Source organism: Herpailurus yagouaroundi, unplaced genomic scaffold (genome assembly GCF_014898765.1).
Source record: "Herpailurus yagouaroundi ecotype Mexico unplaced genomic scaffold, PumYag 193, whole genome shotgun sequence".
Classification (NCBI taxonomy): Eukaryota; Metazoa; Chordata; class Mammalia; order Carnivora; family Felidae; genus Herpailurus; species Herpailurus yagouaroundi.
In genome coordinates this window covers 3,337,656-3,360,990 of record NW_024412424.1, presented here as the reverse complement: position 1 = coordinate 3,360,990, position 23,335 = coordinate 3,337,656, and the positions used below count along the sequence as shown (strand labels likewise).

At 52.9% G+C, this 23,335-nt stretch overlaps 1 protein-coding gene and 1 pseudogene across 4 annotated transcripts in view; both read right to left on the bottom strand.

Moving 5' to 3' along the window:
• Window positions 1–389: 389 nt before the first annotated feature.
• LOC121011301 (60S ribosomal protein L39-like) lies at window positions 390–546 on the bottom strand (annotated as a pseudogene).
• A 9,630-nt stretch (window positions 547–10,176) lies between these two features.
• Window positions 10,177–23,335, bottom strand: part of MAU2 (MAU2 sister chromatid cohesion factor) — a 30,511-nt gene continuing 17,352 nt past the window's right edge. For 2 of the 4 annotated variants that reach the window (XM_040445032.1, XM_040445030.1), the window contains exons 11-19: window positions 22,379–22,456; window positions 22,018–22,083; window positions 19,863–19,949; window positions 18,261–18,310; window positions 17,986–18,063; window positions 17,697–17,808; window positions 14,489–14,579; window positions 13,484–13,611; window positions 10,177–13,115 (exon numbers count right to left, since the gene is read on the bottom strand). In XM_040445032.1, coding sequence (XP_040300966.1) covers window positions 13,041–13,115; window positions 13,484–13,611; window positions 14,489–14,579; window positions 17,697–17,808; window positions 17,986–18,063; window positions 18,261–18,310; window positions 19,863–19,949; window positions 22,018–22,083; window positions 22,379–22,456 — 765 coding nt within the window. In that variant the 3' untranslated portion in view covers window positions 10,177–13,040. Of the gene's footprint in view, window positions 13,116–13,483; window positions 13,612–14,488; window positions 14,580–15,063; window positions 17,592–17,696; window positions 17,809–17,985; window positions 18,064–18,260; window positions 18,311–19,862; window positions 19,950–22,017; window positions 22,084–22,378; window positions 22,457–23,335 lie in introns of those variants that run through there. The other 2 variants (XM_040445031.1, XM_040445033.1) reach the window with 2 other exon arrangements.

Genomic DNA, 23,335 nt, shown 5'->3' with positions numbered 1-23,335 from the left:
TTCAGAGAATGAATCCCTTCGAGGAGTGGAACTCTTAGGAGCTCCCAGATGTGTATTTCCAGTCAGCTTGACTTCCTATCTAGGATCTCCTTCCTTTCTACATGGGATGTGACTCAACCCCAACATCTGAACGTGTTCCAGACAAAATTTGATGTCTTTCTCTTTAATCCATTCTCCATTCTGTTTTTTCCCCCCAAACAAAAGTTCTCATATATTTATTACTGAACCAACCTACTAGTGCAGAAGCACAGAGACAAAGGGGAAAAACATTATTTTCCTAATAAAACATGTCCACCTGCCCAGAAAGAGTAGTGACCTTTTCAATATGACATGGTAAGATGTTAGTGAACTTGAGACAGTATAACTATGTGTGCCGTCTCACAAGTGACTTATAGATTCAGTTTGGTTCTTCTCCAATGTCTCTTCTTAAGAGTTATACCTGATTTTATCACTAATTTTCATCAAAACCCACTTGGGAATGGGATGAGTCTGCTTTTGTTTCTCAACCAGGAATCCCTTGATCCTGAAAGTCATGTAAGAAGACATGGCGAGGCACAGAGTCAATTACACACACCATAATGGCAGAGAAAAGGGAGAGGGAGCCCTATCCTTTAAACTAGTTAGCCTTTATCACTCTTTTCTTTTGCACTAACGTCACTTTCCAGTGTCCTAGGCTGAAAGCTCTTAAATCTCTGGAGAGTTCTTTTTTTATTTTAAATTTACTTATTTATTTTGAGAGAGAGACAGAGAGAGTGGGTGGGGGAGAGGCAGAGAGGGAGAGAGAGAATCCGAAACAGGCTCCAGGCTCCGAGCTGTCAGCACAGAGCCCGACGCGGGGCTCGAACCCACGGACCGCGAGATCGTGACCTGAGCCGAAGTCGGCCGCTCAACCGACTGAGCCACCCAGGCGCCCCCCAAAACTTCCATTTTTAAGGAGGCTGGTATTGTATTGCTTTTGTGATTAAGAAGAAGATGTTTCTGAAACCTTCAGCACCGAAGGTTGAATCTTAGCTTGGCATTCAAAGTCCTCCTGTGGCCCTCCCTTCACTCCAGTTTCTCCCTGGGATGCGTCATTCTGGAATGATGCCTCACAGCAGTATCACCTTATCCACACCTTTTCCGTGGTTTCAGTTACTCGTGGGCAAATGATGGTCTGGACGTAGACGATCCTCCTTCTGAGGTATTGTCAGAAGGTCAACAGTAACCCAATGCTGTGTCACAGTCCCTACGTCCTTCACCTCACTTCATCTCATTGTGTATGAATTTTATCATCTCACATCATCACAAGAAGAAGGGTTAAGCACAATACAATAAAATATTTTGAGAGAATGTGAAAGAGACACCACATTCACTTAACTTTTATTACATTGTATCGTTATAATTATTCTATTATTAGTTATTGTGCCTTGCTGTGCCTAATTTATAAATTAAACTTTATCATAGGTATGTATATAGAGCAAAATTCATAGTATATACAGGGTTCAGTACTATCTGTGGTTTCAGGCATCCATTGGGTGTCTTGGAATGTATCCCCCATGGGGATACATTAATCGGCACAAAATGCCCCTCTCTGGACTCCATGGGACATTAGAATGCCTCAAGATCTCAATAGGGATTCTACGATTAATTTCTCTGTCAAATTATTCAGTCAGCTACAGGATTTCGCTAAACCTTTACTATTGATAATGGATGTTATTGTGGTATATTGCAAACTTCCGTGACCATGTGATCTGTTTTCTTTTATTCTTTTTTTTTTTTTAATTTTTTTTTTTTTTCCAACGTCTATTCATTTTTGGGACAGAGAGAGACAGAGCATGAACGGGTGAGGGGCAGAGAGAGAGGGAGACACAGAATCGGAAACAGGCTCCAGGCTCTGAGCCATCAGCCCAGAGCCCGACGCGGGGCTCGAACTCACGGACTGCGAGATCGTGACCTGGCTGAAGTCGGACGCTTAACCGACTGCGCCACCCAGGCGCCCCTGTTTTCTTTCATTCTAAGAACACCCATCAACATCTTGGCGAACTCACAGTCGGTAGAACGTTGTTTATGATTTGAAAAGGGCTGGTTCAGCATGCTGCCCTTGGCTAAGCCAGCTTTTGCCTCCCTCACTACATCTCCCTCTCTTAGTAGTTGTGTGGGGTCAAGGAATAGTGCCCCATTTGGGAGGGGATACAGCTGAGGTTCAGGGTTTTCTACTCGGCCAGGGTCACAAATAAACCAAACCAGAACCCAGGTCTGAATTCCCAACCTGAAATCTTTGCAATTGTCTGCTCTCTCCCCCAAAGTCTTCCCGGCCACCTCAAACTAGAGCCGGGCGTGGTCACAGCTCTTTGGGCTGCAGCATGGAGAGGCAGGAAGGTCCAGAGTGAAGGACGAAATCCCCGACTCCAGCCAAGGCTTTCCACCTGCGGAGGCCATGAGTGTGTTGGTGACTTAACGTTTTCTGTTTATAATCCTTTAGTTTTTGTGCATTAAAAAAAAATTTTTTTTAACGTTTATTTATTTTTGAGACAATGCAAGAGACAGGGTGCAAGCAGCGGAGGGGCAGACAGAGGGGGACACAGAATCTGAAGCTGGCTCCAGGCTCTGAGCTATCAGCCCAGAGCCCGACGCGGGGCTCGAACCGACGAACCATGAGATCATGACCTGAGCCGAAGTCGGACGCTTAATGGACTGAGCCACCCAGGCCTCCCTGTTTCTTTCTTTTTTATCTCTAGTACATAATATATTCCCAGAGAATAGAACCACATTCCTCAATATACACATAATAAATACACACACGCAGTTAATCTACCCATGGTCAATTACCTATAAACATTAAATTCTGGAGTCACCCACAATTTCTTAATGCCTCTTCATTTCTCCCCTCTGTGTCCCCTCTTCGCGTAGATAATCCTATGTTGGACATCCCAGAGAAGAAGTTAAGAAATCAGCTAGTCCACCTCCTACATTTCCCAAGTGAGGAGTACGCAGAGAGGGTACAACTTAGCTCGACAACAAAGCAAGGACCAAGCCGCTCTCTGGGCTGAGCCTGACGCAGTCTTAAAGGCCAGAAATTCACTGTACCTTCATGGTCGTTTAAACTCCAGGAGCAGAACAGGCAGCTTGGGGATCCGGGGTTTGGACTCTTGTCTTGGGCGGAATTCGGCAGTCCCCAAGGAGCTCTGAGCACTCAGGAATCATGCCCTAAAGGTCTCACGTGTGCCTTAGCGAAAGAAGTTTCCTTGTCACTGCTGAGCTGCCCCCGTCCCCCATGTTAAGGCCTTTGGGCCAGTCTGTGGGGAAGCAGCCGGCCATCAGGGCTCCCTGCCTTGGCTTCCACCCAGACTGGGCCAGGCTTGTCCTTCCTGTTGCTCAGCCTCTGACACATCTGATCACCAAGGCTCTGGGCTTCTTCATGAGAATTTCCTTCTGGACTGTTGCCGAAGCATAGACAAGAGAGCCGGGAGAAAGAGATTTCCCCCCAGACATGTAAATACTATAGAAACAGATCTGTGCAGCACAGAGTCTCCTCTCTTTCCCCTGCAGACCTACATGGGGCTGGCAGTGGACAGATGGCAAGGTGAGCATTTCAAGGATGGCCTGGCATGAAAGAGGACACGTAGTGCCTCCACCTTAGTTTGTCCTTTTGGTTTTAATCTTTCAAAAGTTCACTCATTTGTTCAAGGACAAAGGCACCAGGAGGAGGCATCTCTCTCTCTCACTCCAAATTTCAGGCCTCCTGTCTCCTTGCCCACAGGCTGTGACATCAGGCTCTTTCATGTCCCTCCAGGGGGGTTCCAGTCCATATGCAGACATATGAGGCCCACTTTTGATTTTGTGCACACACAGAGGTACAGTCAGTCCATAGGCTCTGATCTCTTAAATTGAAAGCAAGCGGTCTGGCGAGTGATGCTTCTCACCACAGACTCAAGTAACCAACCTCAATTAGTGATTCAGAACTGTCCTGGGGGTGGGGGGTTGGTTCCAGCCTCTAGAATGTTCCTGAGAACGAAGCAGCTTGCTGTCCGCCAGAGAAAGCCCTAGAAGCCCCTGCACTGGGGCCTTCCAAGGAGGGGAGAATTCCTAGGATACTTGGAGCAGGGGTATTTATTTCTACATGTCCTGGGTTGGGAAAACTTGAACCACAGCTTTTGCCTAGCTTTAGAGACTAACTTACCTTCTTACTAATTTTACTAATCTTACTAATCTAGGAGTTTCCTAGAACCACCTGGTCTTGGAAACCTTCATTCCTGCTCCAGGCGATGCTGAGAGCCAGGAGCTAGGAGGATAGGGAGAGATGGGGTTGGGGTAGGAGCTTCAGTATAAGGCCCAGGTTCCCCATTGGAGTTGTCACCCATAGCTACTCAGAGGCCTGTGATCACCTGTCTGGATGCTGTGGTGAGCGAGTCGAGTGGGAAGGGACAGACTGACAGAGAAGCGAGCGAGGTAATTTCAACTACCGATGATGAGGATGAAAAGTAGTCAAGGGTGTGACACAGTGACTGGCCAAGGCAGGAGCCATGGGCTTGCAAGCAGGCGGATTTGAGCGGAGACCCGGGAAACGAGCCTTCTGGGCAGAGGGGAATAGTAGGTGCCACCGTCCTGAGGTGGCACCAAGTACGGGACAGAGAGCGACCAGCAAGCCTGTGCGCAGGGATGAGGTGGGAGAGGCTGGGAGGAGGTGAGCTTTTACTCTGATGGGAAGAAGGAACCATCCTGCAAGGCACCGTGAGCTCTGTTTCCCACCAGTAAAATTCTCGTTATTTGGATTCCGTAATCTTCCAGCTCTCTGATTTCAGGCCTACACTCCCTTTATTCAAAGATCTTATTGAGCCTCCAGGGTGGCCAGACCTAACAAATGAAAACATATGACGCCCAGTTAGATTTGAATGGCAGATCAGTGATGGACAGTCCTTTAGTATAAATCTGAGAATGGGGGCGCCTGGGTGGCGCAGTCAGTTAAGCGTCCGACTTCAGCCAGGTCACGATCTCGCGGTCCTTGAGTTCGAGCCCCGCGTCGGGCTCTGGGCTGATGGCTCGGAGCCTGGAGCCTGTTTCCGATTCTGTGTCTCCCTCTCTCTCTGCCCCTCCCCCGTTCATGCTCTGTCTCTCTCTGTCCCAAAAATAAACGTTGAAAAAAAAAAATTAAATCTGAGAATGGCAGAAATCTGTCATGTGCCAGGCCACCGCTAGGAGTCAGTCCGGGTTCGCGTAGTCCACGCCACGTGACCCCCACAGCCTGGTGCCTTTTGGGGAACTGGTCAGATATAAAGGTGAGAATCTGGCGTGCCTTGGGAGAGAGAGATGAACGAGCTTCAAAAATCCACGTTGGCCCCAAGCTGTGAACCTGAATTGCTGATCCTTTTGGGTCCCCCGACTCTTGTTAAATGGCCACATAGCATTCATCGGAATGCCTCTGGTGTTCCCTGCATCACAAACGCGTATCGTGTTGTCTCCCGTGTCTCCGGTGGATCTAGGTTCTGGCCTTTTTCGCGAGAGTTAAGAGACGGAACGGGAGTGTGTTCAGCGCTCACCCACTGTCCTCACTGGCTGTGATCACCAAGGTAAGGTGTGGGTGTCCTGTAACCAGGCCAACCACAAGTGTGGCCCGTGACCATTTCAGGACACGGTCGGGGAGGGGTAAATAATCCCTGGAAAATAATCTCCTTAAGGTTTTGGGTCCGAGGAGAACTAGATGCCGAGAGGGAGAAACAGATCCTGTGAATGAGGGATTTGGGTGTGGCCCAGCTGGGACTTCCTTCTGTTGGCACCAGAAGGCAGAGGAATGTTCTGGAGGCAGGAAGAACTTCTTCAAGAGATGAATTCCCTTTCCCTTGGGAGGGGGCAGCTCAGGAAACAGTGTGGTAGCTGCTGGGCTGGGTGTTAGGAGCACTTGGATAAGGAACTTGGCACTGAGGCATCTGCTCTTGTTGGTTTGTGGTGATGTCCGGAATGCCCTGACCCCCGTCACCTGCTGTTGGCGTCCGCGTTATACCAGCGGGGGGGGGAGGGTCAGCGACCCCATCTTTGTTATTGTCACTATCCGACCACCCCCCCCCCCCCGTGCACATTTGGCCCCGTCTGCGTCATCCCCACCCCCCGTTTGTTTCTGGCAGATAGGCGTGAGTGTGGTGGGGGGGAGAAGGACCTGAGGGGACCCAGGGACTTGATCTTTCTTCTGGAAATGGGGGCTCGGCCGCTTTCTCCATCCATCAGTGTCCTCCTGGAGATAGCCCAGCGTCAGCTGTACTCAGGATGCTGTGGGTGGCAGCCCCTGCTCTTCAGAGTGCCATAGGAGGGCTGGCAGCCCCAGTGCCCACCCAGTACCCTTTTCTGAGTAGCCGGGCAGGAGGGCCGGTCCACGCCCTCTCCAAGACAGTCCTGCTGTCTGCGTCGCAGAAGTTGAAACGTCGGCCGGCTCTGACTGGCTGGTTGAGGGAGGTCTCCCCTCTGTCCCGTCACTGTGCCTCCCACCTGTCCCCTGGTTTACCATCCTACAGGGTGCTGCTCGCTTCTCTCAAGTGGGACGAGGCTCACTCCTACTTGAGGCCCATTGTCAGACTCTTGGCAGAATGGCCACTCCCTGAGGACAGGGACTTTGCCTGATATGGCTCCTGCTGTGGCCCCAGCACCCAGCAGCGAGTAGATACCAAATAAATGTTTGGCAAGTAAATGAGGGAATGGTGTGGCCCTAATACCTGGAGAACCCTGGGGGTCAGCATCCCCGATCCCACAGGATACAGGAGAGGAACTGAGAGCCCCTGTGGGGGAGGCTATTCCACATCCCCGCAATCGAGGACAAGGCCTGGCCTCGCCGGGGACTGGTAACCTCCAGCCCATCCTTCCCAGCTGCAGCCGGACTCCAGTCGGCCCTACCAGGTGGGAACACTGCTCAGGCCGCCGTGCCCCCTGGTGGCAGAGGATGGAGCAGCCCGAGCTGCCCACAGCAACTGGTGACACATGCAGATGAAGACAGAGTGGGAGATACACTTCCGGTTCAAAGTGATACTTCTGAGCAGTTTGTATTTAACCCTTTAGGGGAGCATGTGCGAGCAGAGCTCTAGGCAGCAGAACTTGTTCGGGACCACACACTCACTCTGGACCGAGTCTGCCTGATTCCATGGATGCACACGGAGCTTGGATTCCATGTGGCACAGACGCTACGTATACGGATTCGTGGTTAGGAAGGACACTCAAAGCAAAACAAACACACGAAGTGGCCCGTCTCTAGAGAGCTGTGTTTCGGAGAGCTTTTCAGCGTCTCTGAGACGGGGATGGGGCAGACGGTGCTCTCTCGCTCACAAACTCCTAATCTAGCGTTAAGAACACTGTGATTTTAAAAAAATGACGTTCGTTGTAGCAGCTGTTAATGTACTGGGAGTCTTGTATTTCTCACACAGCAACGCTACAATAGTCTTTTGAACTCTTTTCTGATCCTTGAAAAAAGTACCCAAAATATTAAAGTAGTAAGGAAGTCAAAATAACACGGAATTTTCCCGTCCAATTGCGTTGTAGGCTCACTTCGTGAGCATGACTTTGGGGTGAAATAAGCCTTTAAACTCTTCGGCAATGCCCCTCCTCCCCTTCCACTGGCCCTCTGGGGCCCGGAAGCAGCACTTAGAGGGGATGGGGGATGAGGGAGTGGAGCTCCCTCGCCCCCCAGCCCGTCCCTTGACCCAGGTGGAGTGTAGAGCCCACCCTCCTCTGACCCCAGTAGCACTTTGGCCTCTTGTATCCAGTTGACAACTTTGAGCTGACTGGAGTTTACCAACATCGTTCAAATCAAGGAAGCCATGTCAGATGCGGGACAGACGGGACCATAGACGCAGGGCTGCCTGCCTCTCCTTGAAGAGCCTTCTTTGTGGGGAAACGTCAACCTGACACACTCAGCTAGGTCAAAAGGGGAAGCCAACATACACCGTGAACGTTTCAATTCCCAGAACCCCCAGTGCGCATTGGCCTGGGGGTGTGAAGTTCATACCCCCCTGCAGTATAGTAGGGTCCTGTTGGCATTTCTGGGGGGTGGGGGCGACCCAGGCACAGGGACGGAGCATGCTGACACCCACAGACAACGTAGGCAGGTGTCCACAGTGGCACCTGCCAGTCCTGCCTGTGCTCTTCCTCTGGGGCTGTTCTGTGGACTTGCTGACATGTGCCGGGCCCGAACTGGGACATTCCTGGCTGATGCCGGGCTGCTGAGCGGAGCAGCCACAGGGAGAGTGCCCCTGGCATGGGGACAGGTGGGAGCAAGCGCAGAATGTTCCAGGATCATTCAGGGAGGAGGCTGGACAATATCCAGGTGGGAGATGTGACTGTGACTTGGGGAGGGGCGGTGGAGGTGGCCAGAAATGGGTGGAGTGACAGGCAGGATGTCTGAGGACCGGGGTGTGTGTGGAAGGACAACTAGTGACCCCCTACCCTGGCCACTCAGTGCTTGGGCCAGCTGCCCTCGCCATCCGCTGGCCTCTGTGAGGCCCACTCCCGTCCTCCCCCTCCTCCCGTGACCGCTTCCTGGGTGTGTCGGTCATCCACGTCCCAAGTGTGTCCTTCACCCCCGCAGAGCTTCTCCATACCGTGTCCATTTGTGCTGACCAGTTTTGCTGACGGGAGCCCGCCTGGCTTTACCTGAGAGGTTCCCCCCAAATCTAGGACTCCAGCAGTCATTCTTTGTTCATCGTTATCTGGCAATTTGGGGAAAATTCTCTGCGAAGTGGTTTATTCAACCAGGGCGTTGTGCTGCAGCACCCAAATGAGCCTACTTCCTGTGAAACAGTGGCCATCTCGGGACCGGCTTGCTAGTCGCATGTGATTCACTCCCAGCTGGTGGCCACGTGTTTGCTGGCGGGTAGTTTTGTCACCTGGTGGACTTGTGGCTGTGCTCTGGTTGGGTGGGCTCAGGTTGTGATTCCTGCAGAGAGGCTGGGAGGCTCAAGGTGGAAAAAAACGACGTCCAAGCCAACGATAGGGCAGGCAGAGTCCACCCCAAGTGACAAAGCCATTTATGGCTGGGTTGTTGGGGATGGAGCAGAGGGGGGCAGGCGTCAACAATGGGGGTGGTGGGGCCACCGTGCTGCAGTGGGGAATTCTTCCTGGCAGGGCTGTGTGGAGTCACTGACACACCTAGTGGCCCGTGGTCCTGCCTTGGGACCATGGCCCAAAAGAAAGCTCAGACGTGCTCCTAGGAGGGAGCAGTTGAGACCATCTTGGCGTTACTGTGGGGCATAGTGAGGAGACCAACACGAGGGCCTTGACACAGTGTGGGTGGCAGCCAGACACCATCCCTGCATATTAAGAACAAGACACGACCCAAGAAAATCAAAAACACATGTTCAAACAAAAATGTGTAGGGGACATCCACAACAGCAGCACTCCTCACAAGAGCCACAAGGAAGAAGCAACCCAAACACCTATCGACGGACGAATGGATAAACAAACCGGTCCACCCATACAGTGGAATATTATTCAGCTTTAAGGAATGAAATTCTGGTTCATGCTACAATGTGGACGAACCTTGAAGATACGTTGGGTGGAAGAAGCCAGACACAAAAGGCCACGTGTATGATCCCATTTATATGAAATGTCCAGAACAGGCAAATCCAGAGACAGAAAGCAGATTAGTGGCTGCCAGGGGTTGGGGGAGGGGGAATGGGATTGAGAGTTAATGGGGACAGTATTTCCTTTTGAGGGGATAAAAATGTTCTTGAACTAGACAAGTGTTGGTTGTACAACACCGTGAATGTACTTAGTGCCATTGAATTGTACACATTAAATGGCTAATTTTATGTGACTTTCATGTCAAAAAAGAGAAGAAAAATTGAAAAACAAAAAACAATCCCAAACCCTGTGTTTTCTAAGAACACAGGAAATAGGACACTAGGTGAATAAGCAAGTGCGTCTGTGGTAAGAGCCAGGGAGGCACAGGCAGCGCTGTGGACCAAATGTTTGATGTCTATGGGGTCCCCTCTCCTCCAGGTGGGGCTGTTCTGGAGGAACATCATCGGTTGAAGAGAAGACTCAGGTTTCCACTAGGTCCTCCAGTCCAGGGGATGGGGCTTTGCATCCTCACACCTGTTGGTTAGCAGAACTCCCCGATGCCCACTCGTCTAGTGGCCCTGCTAGCCCGGCCAGAGGGTGAGAGCCCATCTCTGGAGTAGTGCGCACAAGGGACAGATAACACGACAAAGACAAAGCAAGTGATGGCTCCTGCAAATTATTTTACTTTGAATATATAGGAAAAGAAATCCAAAAACGGGAAGCTATGTTCTATGGTTACGTCTTTTAAACAATGTTTTGTATTTACAAAAACTTTTTTCCTGATTAAAAGCACCAGCTGAAGTTACAGGCTGCTAAAACCAGAAGATATTACAAACCCATTAAAAGACATTATGCCAAACATACTTCTTAAAAACCCTTAACAGAACAGAGACAATGCAATCAACAAATGCGACCCACTGCACCGGGCAGCCCTTATCTGATTTCCTTGCCAGTGTTCCCAATAAGTGGGGTGGAGTTCTTACCCCAGGGAGAGGACCCTCGCTTCACCCATGGGTGACTGCAAAGAGCCAGCAGTGGGGAGGCAGCAGCGTGTGTACCCGGAACCCAGCATCTCCTGGACCAGCTCCCAGACCCTGAGGACCACAGGAGGGAGTGGAAGGGGCACACAAGAGTCTGGCCAGCTTTCAGTAATTTACCTGCCAACAGGAATCTTTCTGCTGCTCCCTCCCTTGCACCGCTGTGCACGGAAAAGCTTGGGACTTTTCACTTATCTATTTTTTCTGAATACTTAGCTATGAGTGTGTAAGGTCTCCCTGGGTGATCACTTCCTGCCTGTCTTAAATTCTTATGATTGAGTGAAAAACTGAGAGGCACTCAATTCGGATTCACAAGAAAGTACTATGACAGCTTTATGTAACCAAAAGATGCTACAGCAAAGGGAAAGTTCAAAGCTTGCACGCCCATAAATGCATGTACACGCAGTCTGGCTTCCATAAAGCTAGAGTGGAATATTAAACATGGAGTACTGAATTCTTAGCTGTAAACATAAAAACTTATCCTTAACTTTACATGAACATAGATAACAGGGTGGTCATTAAACATACTTTAACATCAGAACAGATGTTAAGTTTTGAGGTTCTTATTTCAACTGCTCTACATAAAAAAATGCCCTAGAAGCAAAGAAAGGCTTAAATAAATATGAAGAGACAAACATGTACAGTGTGATTGAAGAAGTAATGAGGGTCTGGAGAGGTCATACAGTGCGGGGTCCAGGCCAACAGGGGCAGCTCATGGTAAGAGGGGGCTCTGTCCCTTGGGTGGAGGGGAGGGCCTAGAGGGTACCCTTGCGGGGGGAGGAAGACAGGACAGGACAACTTGTGGCCACATGTCATACCCTCTTTTGTAGGCCTCATGGGCCCAGGAGGGTCAGCCAAAATGGGGGCCCTGAGCAGCATGGGACAGTGCTAGGCTCTCCTGAGTGATCCAGGATGCCACAGAGATGGTGGGTCCTTATAGGACAAGTCCTGGCCAGCCCATGCCTCCAATCAGCAGTTCACTTTGCACGCCTGTCACTGGCTTCCCACGTGGGCAGCAAGGGCCTGATGCTGGCCTGGTAAGGGCAGTGGCCCAGCGCAGGGAGGTCTGCTGACAGCCCTGCTTGTGGCTAAGGCACACCCAGGCCTCAGGGCCTGAGCAGCTGACCTGAGTGATCCCAGTGTTCCTTCTGTCAGACACTGAGGCTTCGAGAAGCAGCCCTCACAGTGCAAGGGTAACAAGATGCAAACTAACAAGCCACCCTGACTAGCAAGACCACTCACCATTCCTCTGGGGAGACGCTTCGAGGCACCGCTTCCAGGCACCGGAAGCTGGAGGAGGTGGCTACCTCGACTGCCCTCAATGCCACCATCACCGCTGGGGTACCTCCTCGACTATCCAAGAGGAGCACAGAACTGAGCACGGTTGTCTGAGCCTGGCAGAGCCTCCTGGGGTCCAGCTCAGGAAGAGGTTTCAATGCTGTCCGAAGACCCAAGGCAGGCAGGTCACCTCAATCCTCCCTCCTGAGAGCAGGGCGAGGGACCAGGGGAACCGCTGTCTGCTCGCCAGCTGAGCTCCAGGCGTCTGCGGACACCACAGAGCTGCCAGGAAGCAAGGCCCTTCTTCCTTCGGGCACCCTGAGGTGGGCTAAGGAGGGTCCCCTCCCTTCTCCTCTGCTTCCTGCCCAGCAGCATGGATGCTGACGGGGGAAGGTAGCTGATACACACATTAAGAGTCTCAGCCCCCAGCTCCAGCTCTGTGAATCACCACACACGCACACACACACACACATGCACACCCGTGTCTACAAGAATGTGCACCTCCATGGCTGGACACTGAATCCAGTCAAGGTACAGATGTTTGGAAGCCAAGCTCCTGGGTCCCCCAGGGTTCCCGATCAGAGGCCCTGGCTGTCAGATGGGGGCGGAGAGGACACTGGACAGAAAGGCAAGCCGGGAAAAGTGTCATGGTGGGATGTGCATTTTTGTCCCTGACACATGCCATTACTTCTTCCCTCCAATTTTGGGGCAGAAACTGGCGTTTTGCCTCTGGGCTCTGGAAGTTGCTGTGAGCAGAGGAAACACTCCAGCCAGGCACGGAGGCCCAGGCGATGGAAGTCATGTGGCAATGCACCAGTGGTACCACCCACCCTGGCAACTGGCACCCCAGTCCCCTGCCCAGACACGTTCCCTTAAAGGCGTGACTCAAACGTGGAAGCAGAACTGGCAATTCAAGTCCACTTTAAAAGATGGCTCTGGAAAGTTGGCTCCAATATCCCACCTGCAAGCCTCAGCACTGGGGGTCTTGTTACACGGTGGGAATGGCTGGCCAGCCCTTCCTGGGAGGGCGGAATCAGCACCGCACACTCCATAGGGACTTGGAAGCTCTGGAGACAGTCAGGAAGGAAGCCTGGGGACACACACTCCAGCACACCTCCAAGGAAAGCTCAAGTGCCATCTGGAAGGAAGTAGGGGACACACTGGACCCCACAGAGTCCCCGAGAAGCTGGGTGGCTCCCTTCAGGAGCCTCACAGGAGGCTGGCCAGGCTCGTATTGGGTCCATTTTGAGCTTGGAACTGCACGGGAGGTGGGCCATCCGTCCACTGCAGAGAGGAGAGAACACACGGGCGAGGAGCAGGGGTGTAATGGGCCGCGTGTCTGCCCTGGGCTGCTGCCCTCTTTGGGCTGGTCACCCAGCCAGGGCCCTCTGTCCTCCACACGTGAGTCAGCGGAGCCCCTGGGAAGCACCCTACATCACCCACTTGGGTGACTGGTGCTGTCTTCCCGATCTGAGGGGGCTCCTGAGGTGAGGCTGAGTTAGGGGTTATTGGGAGACGTGCAAGGAGATGGCAGCTAAGCGTGTACGTCCCTCCTCAGGGAACAAGCCCCCTGGGTGCTTCAGGCTGGGTAACTAGGACCCGAGGAGCCAACCAGCACCCCCATCTTGCCTCCCCAAACCCAGTGCCTATACCGTGATGAGGTTGTGTTCAGGGAGACTGCAGGCCTCAATGTGGTCCTGGAGCAGCTGCTGCGAGAAGTTCTGATGCATCTGGGCTGCTTCATGGGCATCTATGGCATTCCCACAGGCCTTGTTCAGGTCTAAGAGTGGGACACACACACACAGGGTAGATTCATCTTGCCCTGTCACCACCCCCATGTCCTCCCTTTGGGTGTGGGTAGAGCCCTAAGGTCGAACCAGTAGGTTCCTATGTACCTGGCAGGTCACCTGCCCTGAGCCCTGTCTCGGGATCCGCAAGCCCACCTGCCAACAGTCTTCACACATGCCCTTCTGAGTTCCTGAGTCATGTTCTTGGAGGTGGGTGAGCAGTGTGGCCCACATGGACAGACACAAGGGCTGGTTGGGCAGTGAAAGCTCTTAAGGCTCCCTGTGGATATTGGGCCTCCCGGGGAGGGCGTGGCCAACCCTTAGGCACACAGGAACTCACTAGAGCAGGGAACCCAACACCCACTTCTGAGGCAGGAGGACTGAATAGGCCCACAGAGCCCACTGCAGACAGGAGCAGCTCGTCCTCTGTCTCTTCCAGGGGGCCCTGGGTGAGTCTCTGGACTTTAATAGCACAATCTGTAAACAGGGGAGCAGCAGTAACAACGCTGATGGCTGCGGAGAGTCCACTGGGCACCCAGAGCACCCTGGCCAGTACTGTCTGACGGACGACTGACACAGCCATTCAGGGGGAAGGAAACCAAGAACGAGGGGTAGGGCTTACAGCCCGATTCTTCACCCAGACTCCAAGAAACGGCTTTATGGAGAGACTGAACCGATCCTGTGTTGAGCCCAGTGCCTGCTGCCCCCAAACAGGATCTCCTGTGGAGCCTGAGTATATGCTGGAATTGGGGCTGTGCCCTGTAGAGACCCAGTCTAAGCAGAAGCTAAACAGGGCTTACCTGGTATCTTCTAGGCTTGGGCTCTCACCAGTGGCCCTGATCTCTGGGAAGGGCTGGCTGTTGTACTCACCTCTCAGCAGGGCTGATGACCACAGCTGCACGGACATGTCTGGGATCTTGCTAGCCAGCTGCATGGCAGGCACCACCATGTTGTTACTCTCCTGTTGATCAAGAGCAACCAGAGAAGGGAGGGGGGGCTGGGGCCGGCAGCAAGGACAGCCTAGGACCCACATCACCCCCAGCCCAGGCTGTGCCCTCTTCCTGCTGACTGGCAAGGAAGCTCCTACTCCTACTTCAGGGCCCATTTCTTTTTTTTTTTTTTTTTCAACGTTTATTTATTTTTGGGACAGAGAGAGACAGAGCATGAACGGGGGAGGGGCAGAGAGAGAGGGAGACACAGAATCAGAAACAGGCTCCAGGCTCTGAGCCATCAGCCCAGAGCCTGACGCGGGGCTCGAACTCACGGACCGCGAGATCGTGACCTGGCTGAAGTCGGACGCTTAACCGACTGCACCACCCAGGCGCCCCCAGGGCCCATTTCAAGTGACCTCTGAAGTACTCTTCTTCTTTTCTTTTTTTTTTTTCAGAGAGAGAGAGAAAGGGAAGAAGGGCAGAGGGGCAATCTCAAGCAGGTGCCATGCTCAGCGCATAGTCCAAGGCAGGGCTCAATCCCACAACCCTGGGATCACAACCTGAGTCACAATCAAGAGTTGGACACTCAACTAACCGAGAATGAAGTACTCTTCGACACCTCAGGAAAAAATAAACTGCCCTCACTCTTCAACTCTGCATCTACTTCCTCACTGGGGCACTGTTGACTATGGACAAATCTACATGCTTTTGTCTTTCTCACTAGAACAAAAGGCACTGGCAGCAGTCAGCTCTGGACCCAGATCAGGAGCCAACTAGAAATGCACATTCAGAGGTCCCAGGGCATGGGAGGAGGAAGCAGTCTGCTCTGGTGGGAGTGATGAGGACCGAAAGGATAAAGGAGGAAGGGAGGTTTCTCTGCTACATACAAGTCCACTCTTGTGGGAGGCTACCTGACGCGCGGGGCTGTGGGACACCAGGGTATGTTAACGCTCCAACTCTGACTGAGTGGCTGTACAACGCCACCCCCGCCCCCCTCAATGCCCAGCCATGTGCTGAGAGTGGACAGGGGGCCATAAACACCCATACCTGACCCCAGGATGACTGGTACCACTGCTCTGACCCCCCTCAGCCTAGGGACCACAAGCTCTGCTGGCCTGAATGCTGGATTCAAGGTGACACGGGAGAACTCCCTACCTAACAGCTGCTGACAGTTGCCATATAGCCAAGAGACCTACAAATCATCAAAAGCAACTCCTGAAGCCTAGCTTCAGCACAGACATGATCGGGTGAGACACGCCTCCTTACAGACACAAAAGCCCAATGACTTCACACTGTCCCATGGTTGGTACCTCAAAGATGGAAGTTCAGGTGGGTCTCAAAGCTTTTCAAAACTGAATGAAGTCCTTCTAAGACCTCAGAATGCACAACAGAAGACAAAAAAACTACTGTATTCCTTTAGGCCTGGGGTTGGGCCTCTGTTTGGAAGCTGCCAGAAGGAGAGTACCTGTTGGCTCTCCTGGGCAAGCTCCCCCATGTCAGCTTGTGGCCCCATAGAATCTGGTATGAAAATGTGTGATTCTGACAGGTACTCTGTGTGAAGCTGCTCACGAACTCATGATGCCTGTGGACCCTCTAGGCTGGCAGGCCCAGGTAGAGTTGGCTGTGTCTGGGTGTGTCTCCTTCAGACCTGGAGCCACTTGAAGACAGGCTTGGGTCTAAGGGTCCTTGGGGGTCCCATGTCACTCCACATAGGCCCAGACACACAGGGAGCAGCAGAGGCTCCTAAAAAAGTTCTATAAGATGCCCCAGGATTGCCCCAAACATGAACCAGAGCTGCAGCTGAAAAGCTGCTTTGCTTACCCTGCCCCATTCAAGGTGGCTTCTGGAGACTTCTAGACAAATGAGAGCCAGTGAGGTCTGGTTCTAAGCCTGGGTCTGCAGTTTGGGACTGTGTGACCTTAATCTCCCCATCTGGAAAACGGGGTAATCACACACCGGGGTAATCACCACACTGAGACATGAGGTGGGCAGCCCACACTCAGCAGTGCCTCATGTTGAACTTGTTCCCCACGTGGCTCCTAAACACACACCAAGCCACTGTTCTGTGTGCTCAGAGGCTGAGGAATAGGCGGACAGGGTATTCAAGATGGAGCAGAGTTGCACTCTGAAGGGAGAACCCAAAGCTTGTCCTCTTCCTTTGGAGGTGGTGACGTCCCCAGTGTTCAGGCCATGGCCACCAGGACCTGAGCTGCAGGGCCACAGCAAGTGCTTGTCATAGGATTGTGGGGAGTGGGATGGGCCAAGGTTGTTAAAAATGCTCATTCTTAGGGAGCTCTAGGGTTTGATCAGAGGAACCCCTATGGGCCAAGACACATACCCTGTGTTAGCTAAAGTGAGGCTAACTAAACTACGAAGCAGATGCTGCTTCAAAATTCTTGTGGCCGCGAAGAAAACTCTCACCCAATGGTACAGAAAAAGACAAGATATCAAATTATGAAACAGCCTAAAAAACAAAACATATGCGTAGGCAGAGGCAGCTGGAAACAGCTAGAACACAGAAGACATGCAATCACTTCCTTCTTTGCTTCTCAGACTTTCTATCACGAACAGGTCACGTTAGATGACATGAACAAATACTATCTTAAAAAAACTAATCACCTCATGAGGTCTACAGGTAAGAGGAAGTGATGATGTACACCCCAGATACTCCATCTGACTCAGACACTTAGAGTTGGCTGATCCCACTGGGGACCAGTCCCCAGGAGGCCATTCTAGGTAAGAATGAAAACATGGGGTGCCCTAGGCAAAATGGAGCCTAAGGTATCTGGCTGAGATGTCCACCCCCAGGTATTACCATACAGAAGGGAAACGTGCCCTCAGCCCTGCCAGCTCTGGACAGTCCATAGGGCTCTGACTAACCACTGCCTCTGCTTAACCACTGCCTGCATATGGCACTGGGCACGTCTGTCTCACAGACCCACCTTTCAGGGATCCAAAGCTCCCCCAGCCCTGCTTCCCATGGTGCCAAGGTGCCCCTTCCTTCACAGAGCCTCATGGAGCAGTGGGGAGTGGGCGGGTTACTGAGATAAAATCATGGAGGAGCACAGGATGCAAAGTGCTGCTGGGTGGTAGTCCGTAAGCACCGTGCCGGCCCCCAGCCTCTTGGCCCAGCCCCGGACACTCACTCTGTGGTTCCCCAACACATAGAAGATGTGGCCCAGAAGCACCAGGGAGCAGGCTGTGAGCCGGTTCAGGTCCTCTGCGTTGGACATCTTCAGAGTTTCTCGAAGAAATCGCCTATGCAAAAACAGATGCTAAAGCCCCATGGGGATGCCTCATTGGTAGGAAAAGGCAGCAGCAGCCCCAAGGCCCTGAGCAGAGCCCACTTTTCTTAGGGACAGAGGGCCTTGGGCACATACTGTCAGGGAGCAACACAGAAGGGCGTGGGGCAACTGGTCCTCTCCCGGTACTCACTTGGCCTCATTGTAGCGTCCCTGGAAGAAGGAGAAGAGCCCTCGCACATAGAAAGCTGCTGCTCGGAGGCAGTGTGAGCTGATGGGAGAGAGCAGGTGACACTTCAGTGGGATTTTTGTGAGTGCAGCAGGTTTACGAAGGGGAGTGGGAAGAGGGTGGGGAGAGAGGTACAGATACACAGGGCAGTTGGGTCCCCCCCAGCACTGGCACCACTTCAAGAGCAGAGAAAATATAAGACAATAGGTCAATGGGCACTCAGCACTGGGCCTTCCTACCTGACAGGGAAGCTATGGTCCGGATTGATCCTCTCCAACAAACTGTACAGCTGTGGTGGAAACGTCAGTTAGAATCATCTTGCATAAACATGAGAAAATTCAGCTTCAAACATCCACTAAATTGACTAGGGCTGCTTGCATCTTCCCAACCCAAACTTCACCCCAAATCCCATGCCTGAGTGAGGGGAGGGGTCAGGACCTACAAGGACAGATGAGGGCACTGTAGGAGACTGTACAGAGCTGTCTACTTCCTCACCCCCCTACCCGACAGGAATTATGGCCTCCAGTGTGAAGGACTGGGGTCCTCACACCCTCAACCTACCCTGTGTCAGATGAAGGGGATGGGGGGGGCGGGGGAGTCAGGGCAGCTGCTTAGTCTCAGCCTCTGTATGGTCAGAGGGGCCCTGCGTGGAGGAGCGAGGTGGTAATATCAGCCCACATGGGTCTTGTGGGTTGGGGGTAGGCTTTATCTGGAGATGCAGGGATCCTGGGAGGCTCTGATAGGCAGCCATGTGACTGACTTCTTAGGTCCTCTCTGGCTGCTGAGAGGACAAGGGTCAAAGTGGGCTGAAGCTGCTCCCAGTGTCCCCATAGCACCTCCAAGAGGCAGACACTGAGAGGGCAAAGATCCTCCAAGGGTCACCAAGTGTGACCCATGGAGGCCACTCCTGGCCCTATGATGACCCTGCCCATTGCTTCCTCACTGCTGGAGTGAGAAGTCTGGGCTTTCTCTGCTCCCTGCAGCCCAAAGCATCCAAACTAACCCAGAAGCTGGGAGGTCAGCTAAACTTTTTATAGACAAGAGATAAAATGAAAACCATGAAGGTAGAAAAGTAACTAAATCTGAGATACTCTGGAGGCAGGATGCCAGAGCTAGGAGGGGAGGCAGTGACCCTAGGGCTGAGGGGGGAATCCCAGGGCTAAGGGTTGCAGGGGGAACCTGGTGAGGGCACCGCTCCTGTGAGGACAAGCCCAGGGATCCCCTACCCCTCAGGAGGCTGGGTCATTAGGATAACCTCGGAGCACAGTGCAGAAGACTGCCTGCCTGAGCTTCTGCTCCTCGGAAGTAAGCCATGAGGCCTCACTGACATTCTAGAACAGACAGCTCAGGTAGAATAAACTGGATTTCTTCTGTGGGGCTCAATAAAGTTTGGCTCATTAAAAAAAATGTTTTTTTTTAACATTTATTCATTTTTGAGAGACAGAGTATGTGTAGGGGAGGGGCAGAGAAGGAGACATAGAGTCCAAAGCAGGCTCCAGGCTCTGAGCTATCAGCACAGAGCCTGATGCGGGGCTCAAACCCACCAACTGTGAGATCATGACCTGAGCCGACGTCAGACGCTCAACCAACTGAGCCACTCAGGGACCTCAAATTTGGCTCATTTTTAACACGGAGAAGTGGTATTTACCTAGGAAACGTTCCTGTCCTAGACCTGGCCTGCCCCAGCCACACTTGCAACTCTGTGGGGGACACAAGTGTGATGCTTGCTGAAGAGTGGAAACGCTGGGGTTGCTGAGATCTGCTGGTGCCCAGGACAACCTCAACCCCACCACCCCCGGATAAGAGCTGAAAAGATACCAAACATGAAGCATGTCACCTACTACCTCTTGGTGTCTATTTCCTTCCCGTATATACACACTCGCCAGATTGGTCACGATGAAGGCCCACAGCTCCTGGTGGTTGGTGAGCTAGGACAGGACACATAGGCATTAGAGGGCCAGGCTGGGCAAAGCCACATCACACGAGGGCCACTCAGTGGCACAGGAGCCACCCAAGTGCTCCACAGCAACTAATCTAGAATCACTTTATTCCTTTCATTTCAGGCTTACCCCCCCTTGCCTGCCTCCTAAACCCCAGGAGCATATAGCTGTTAGTTCTTTTCACTATCAAACTGTCATCCACATTATAAGAAATTCAGGAAACAAAGGAAAACCAGCCACCTCTGATCCTGCCCTGAGAACACACTGCACTTTAGTCCATTTTCTGCTTGTTTCTTAGGTCTGAGACCTGGACAACCCCTCCTTCCACACTACAGCCAGTGACCCCTGGGACTCCAGTGTGGGCTGACACAGCAGAAGCACTTGCTGGTCCTGGGGAGGACATGCCAGGAAGGTAGCTGAGACTGTCAGAGACCAGAGATGCTGCCGATGGCTGGTAGTAGATGACCGTTGATCCCAGCTCTTCTTGGGAAATAAAAATGGTCAAAAGAGGGATCAATCTGAGTGACCCGACTGTTACCCAGATCCTGGTTCCCAGCGGGGCTGAGAAAGCACAGCTGTGTAAGAGGCTGAGGATGCCTGGGAAATGCAGATCCCACCCACAGGACCCCAGCATGTGCCAAGGAGGCCCAGAAGGTCTTCTGATATGAGCAAAGACGCTCTGGTTTGTTTGTTGTAGGACCACAGGAAGAGCACGTGTCTGGGGCCAGGGGGTTTGAGCGTGTATCCTGGCTGCACCACTTCCCACGTGGCCTGTAGGAGAGCCACACGGACTCCCTGAGGCACAACTATCAAAGCAGCAGCAGCCACTTGTGGGAAGTAAGATGGGGAGGGAGAGGTGGAGAGAACTTCATGGGGCCGTGGGATAACTGCAGGCAACACAGGGCGCTGTGTGGCGGTGTCTTGGTACCGCAGCACAAGCTGACCAGGGCCCAGAGGAGTGGGCATAGATGGAAAGGCCCAGAAGGCCTTGGGAGCGGACACCACATCTACTCTCACACTCTGGCATGCAGCCAGAGGCTCCTAAACATTGCTAAGACAAGCAGTGGGGGTGGCGGCATCCACAGCCGCACAGAGCATCTCAGAGGAGCAGCAATGCCGCCGAGCCCAACCCCAGGAGCAAAGAGACTGGCACAAGGGACAGAGCAGAGCTCCCCATCTGACAGGGCGCACGCAGCACCCCCAGCAACTTTACCCGAGTCACACAGCCACCCCCACATCCCAACATCTCTGCTTGGGGCTTGCTCGGTCCCCTGGGAGGAAGGTGTTGCTAGCCTCCTTTTCCTGTGAGGACATAGAGGCCAAGGTGGAGATGTGCTTATCTGGTCCTGGAATAAGGCAGGCAGACTGGGGCCTGGCACTGTGCTATCAACTCCCGGACCTGGGGGTTGGCAGGGGGCTGTCTCTGAAGGAGGACGTGGCACCAGCTTTTTCCCAGGGCACAGCGAGACCTGTCAGAGGCGAGAACATCGCCCCAGCGGAGCTTCCTTGTGACCTGCAGCACGAGGTATCCTCTGCTCCCAGTGCAACCAGGCTGCTGTAGGGTGAGGGCAGACCCAGCTTTGTGTCCCGGGACTGCTGTTGGGGTGGCTCCAGGGATCCCCTGAACCCTGCCAAGTGACTCTGCATTTTCAGCTGTGACAGGAGCCAACACCAACCTGGCAGGATATCAGGAAGGCTGGGAATCAGGAGTGAAAGAGGCTGCACAGGCCACGGTACCAGTGGGCTCTGGGCTCTCCCTGGTGGCTGCCCTCCAGGTTAGTTGGGGAAGCCCCACCCAAGGCTAGCCAGAAGCCTCCTTGCCCACAGTTATCTCCTGTCATACTGTGCTGCCAGTGCTGGCCCTGAGCCATCTGAGTAGCACAGATCCTGCCACGGAAAGCCCCGGCCCGTCACTGTCATGACCCGCATCAAGCTGCATGCTGTAGAGTGACCCACTGGGCACGGTTTCATGCAGAGGATGTCCTCATCACCGACCACACCCGACTCCTCACTGAGAAGCACCGCCCGCCCCATGGAGTGAGGGCCGGCACCTTACCCGCAGGGCTGTGGTGAACTGGGCTTCTGCATTGTCCATGCAGTTGACAGAGACACAGTACAGGCCCTGGAAGAAGAAGGCATTGAGGCCCTGAAGCCACAGTTTCCCCAGGGCTGCACAACTAAACCCACAGGAGCCTGGTACGTGACGACTGAGCCAGCTACATCTGAGCTTTATTCCAGCAAAGAGGCAGAAAGATGGCATGCTCAATTATTCCCTCCTCCCAGGACCTAGGTCAACTCAGACTTAAGATGCTGGTCAGAAAGAAGCCCACCGGAAATATTCTGGATGCTGTGTGGGGCGGCAGTCACGGGATCACCAACTGGAATGGGGCTGGGGGCAGGCAGCCTGGTGCACTCACCAGCAGCGTGTGCAGCTGTGCGGCGTGGTTGGAGAAGAGCCGGGGGGACTGCTGACACAGCTGGCAGACCTGGGAGATCTGTCGGGAAAGAGCATGCTCAACGTCACATGGCCTGTAACACAGGACCTGGTGTCCCAGCAGCATTTGGGAGACCCTCGAAGCCGACAGGTGTGCCCACATCCTACCTTCTCTAATCTGGGCACAAAGTCCCAGCAAAGGTGTCTGTTGTGAGGGCCAAGTGCAGGCCCAACCTCCTCGAGAATGGTGACCCTTGTCCATCACCACCACCTCTTCCTCTCTTTCTGCCATGTGTCTCAGCCATACAGCACCCTTACCTACTCAGGGCACCTGCTTCCTCTCAGGAAGATGAGCATCAGAGATTATGGATCAGGGCAGGAGGAGTGTTAGGATCACTGTCAGGGGACCCCAAATTCTCAGACCCCGTGTTCCCTGGGCATGCCTACTTCTAGAGAAAGGACTAGTGATTTCTCTCTCTCTTTTTAAAAATTTTTCTTGTTTATTTCTGAGAGAGAGTGGGAGAGAGTAGGGGAGGGGCAGAGAGAGAGGGAGACACAGCATCTGGAGCAAGTTCCAGGCTCTGTGCTGTCAGCACAGAGCCCAACACAGGGCTCGAACTCACAAACTGCAAGATTGTGACCTGAGCCGAAGTCGGACCCTTAACTAACTGAGCCACAACCCAGGCGCCCCTCTCTCTAAGTAGGCTTCATGCCCAGCGCGGAGCCCAGTGTGAGGCTTGAACTCACATCCCTGAGCTGAGATCAAGAGTCTGACAGCTCAACCAGCTGAGCTACCCAGGTACCCAGAACCTTTGACTTCTGTATCATATTCTCTGATTAGTTGTGTCCATCAGGGTCATGAACTAACAAATTATAGTGAAACAAGCCTGGATATTCTGTTGACACACATTGGGCAAATTTACATTCTCCCATGTGACGA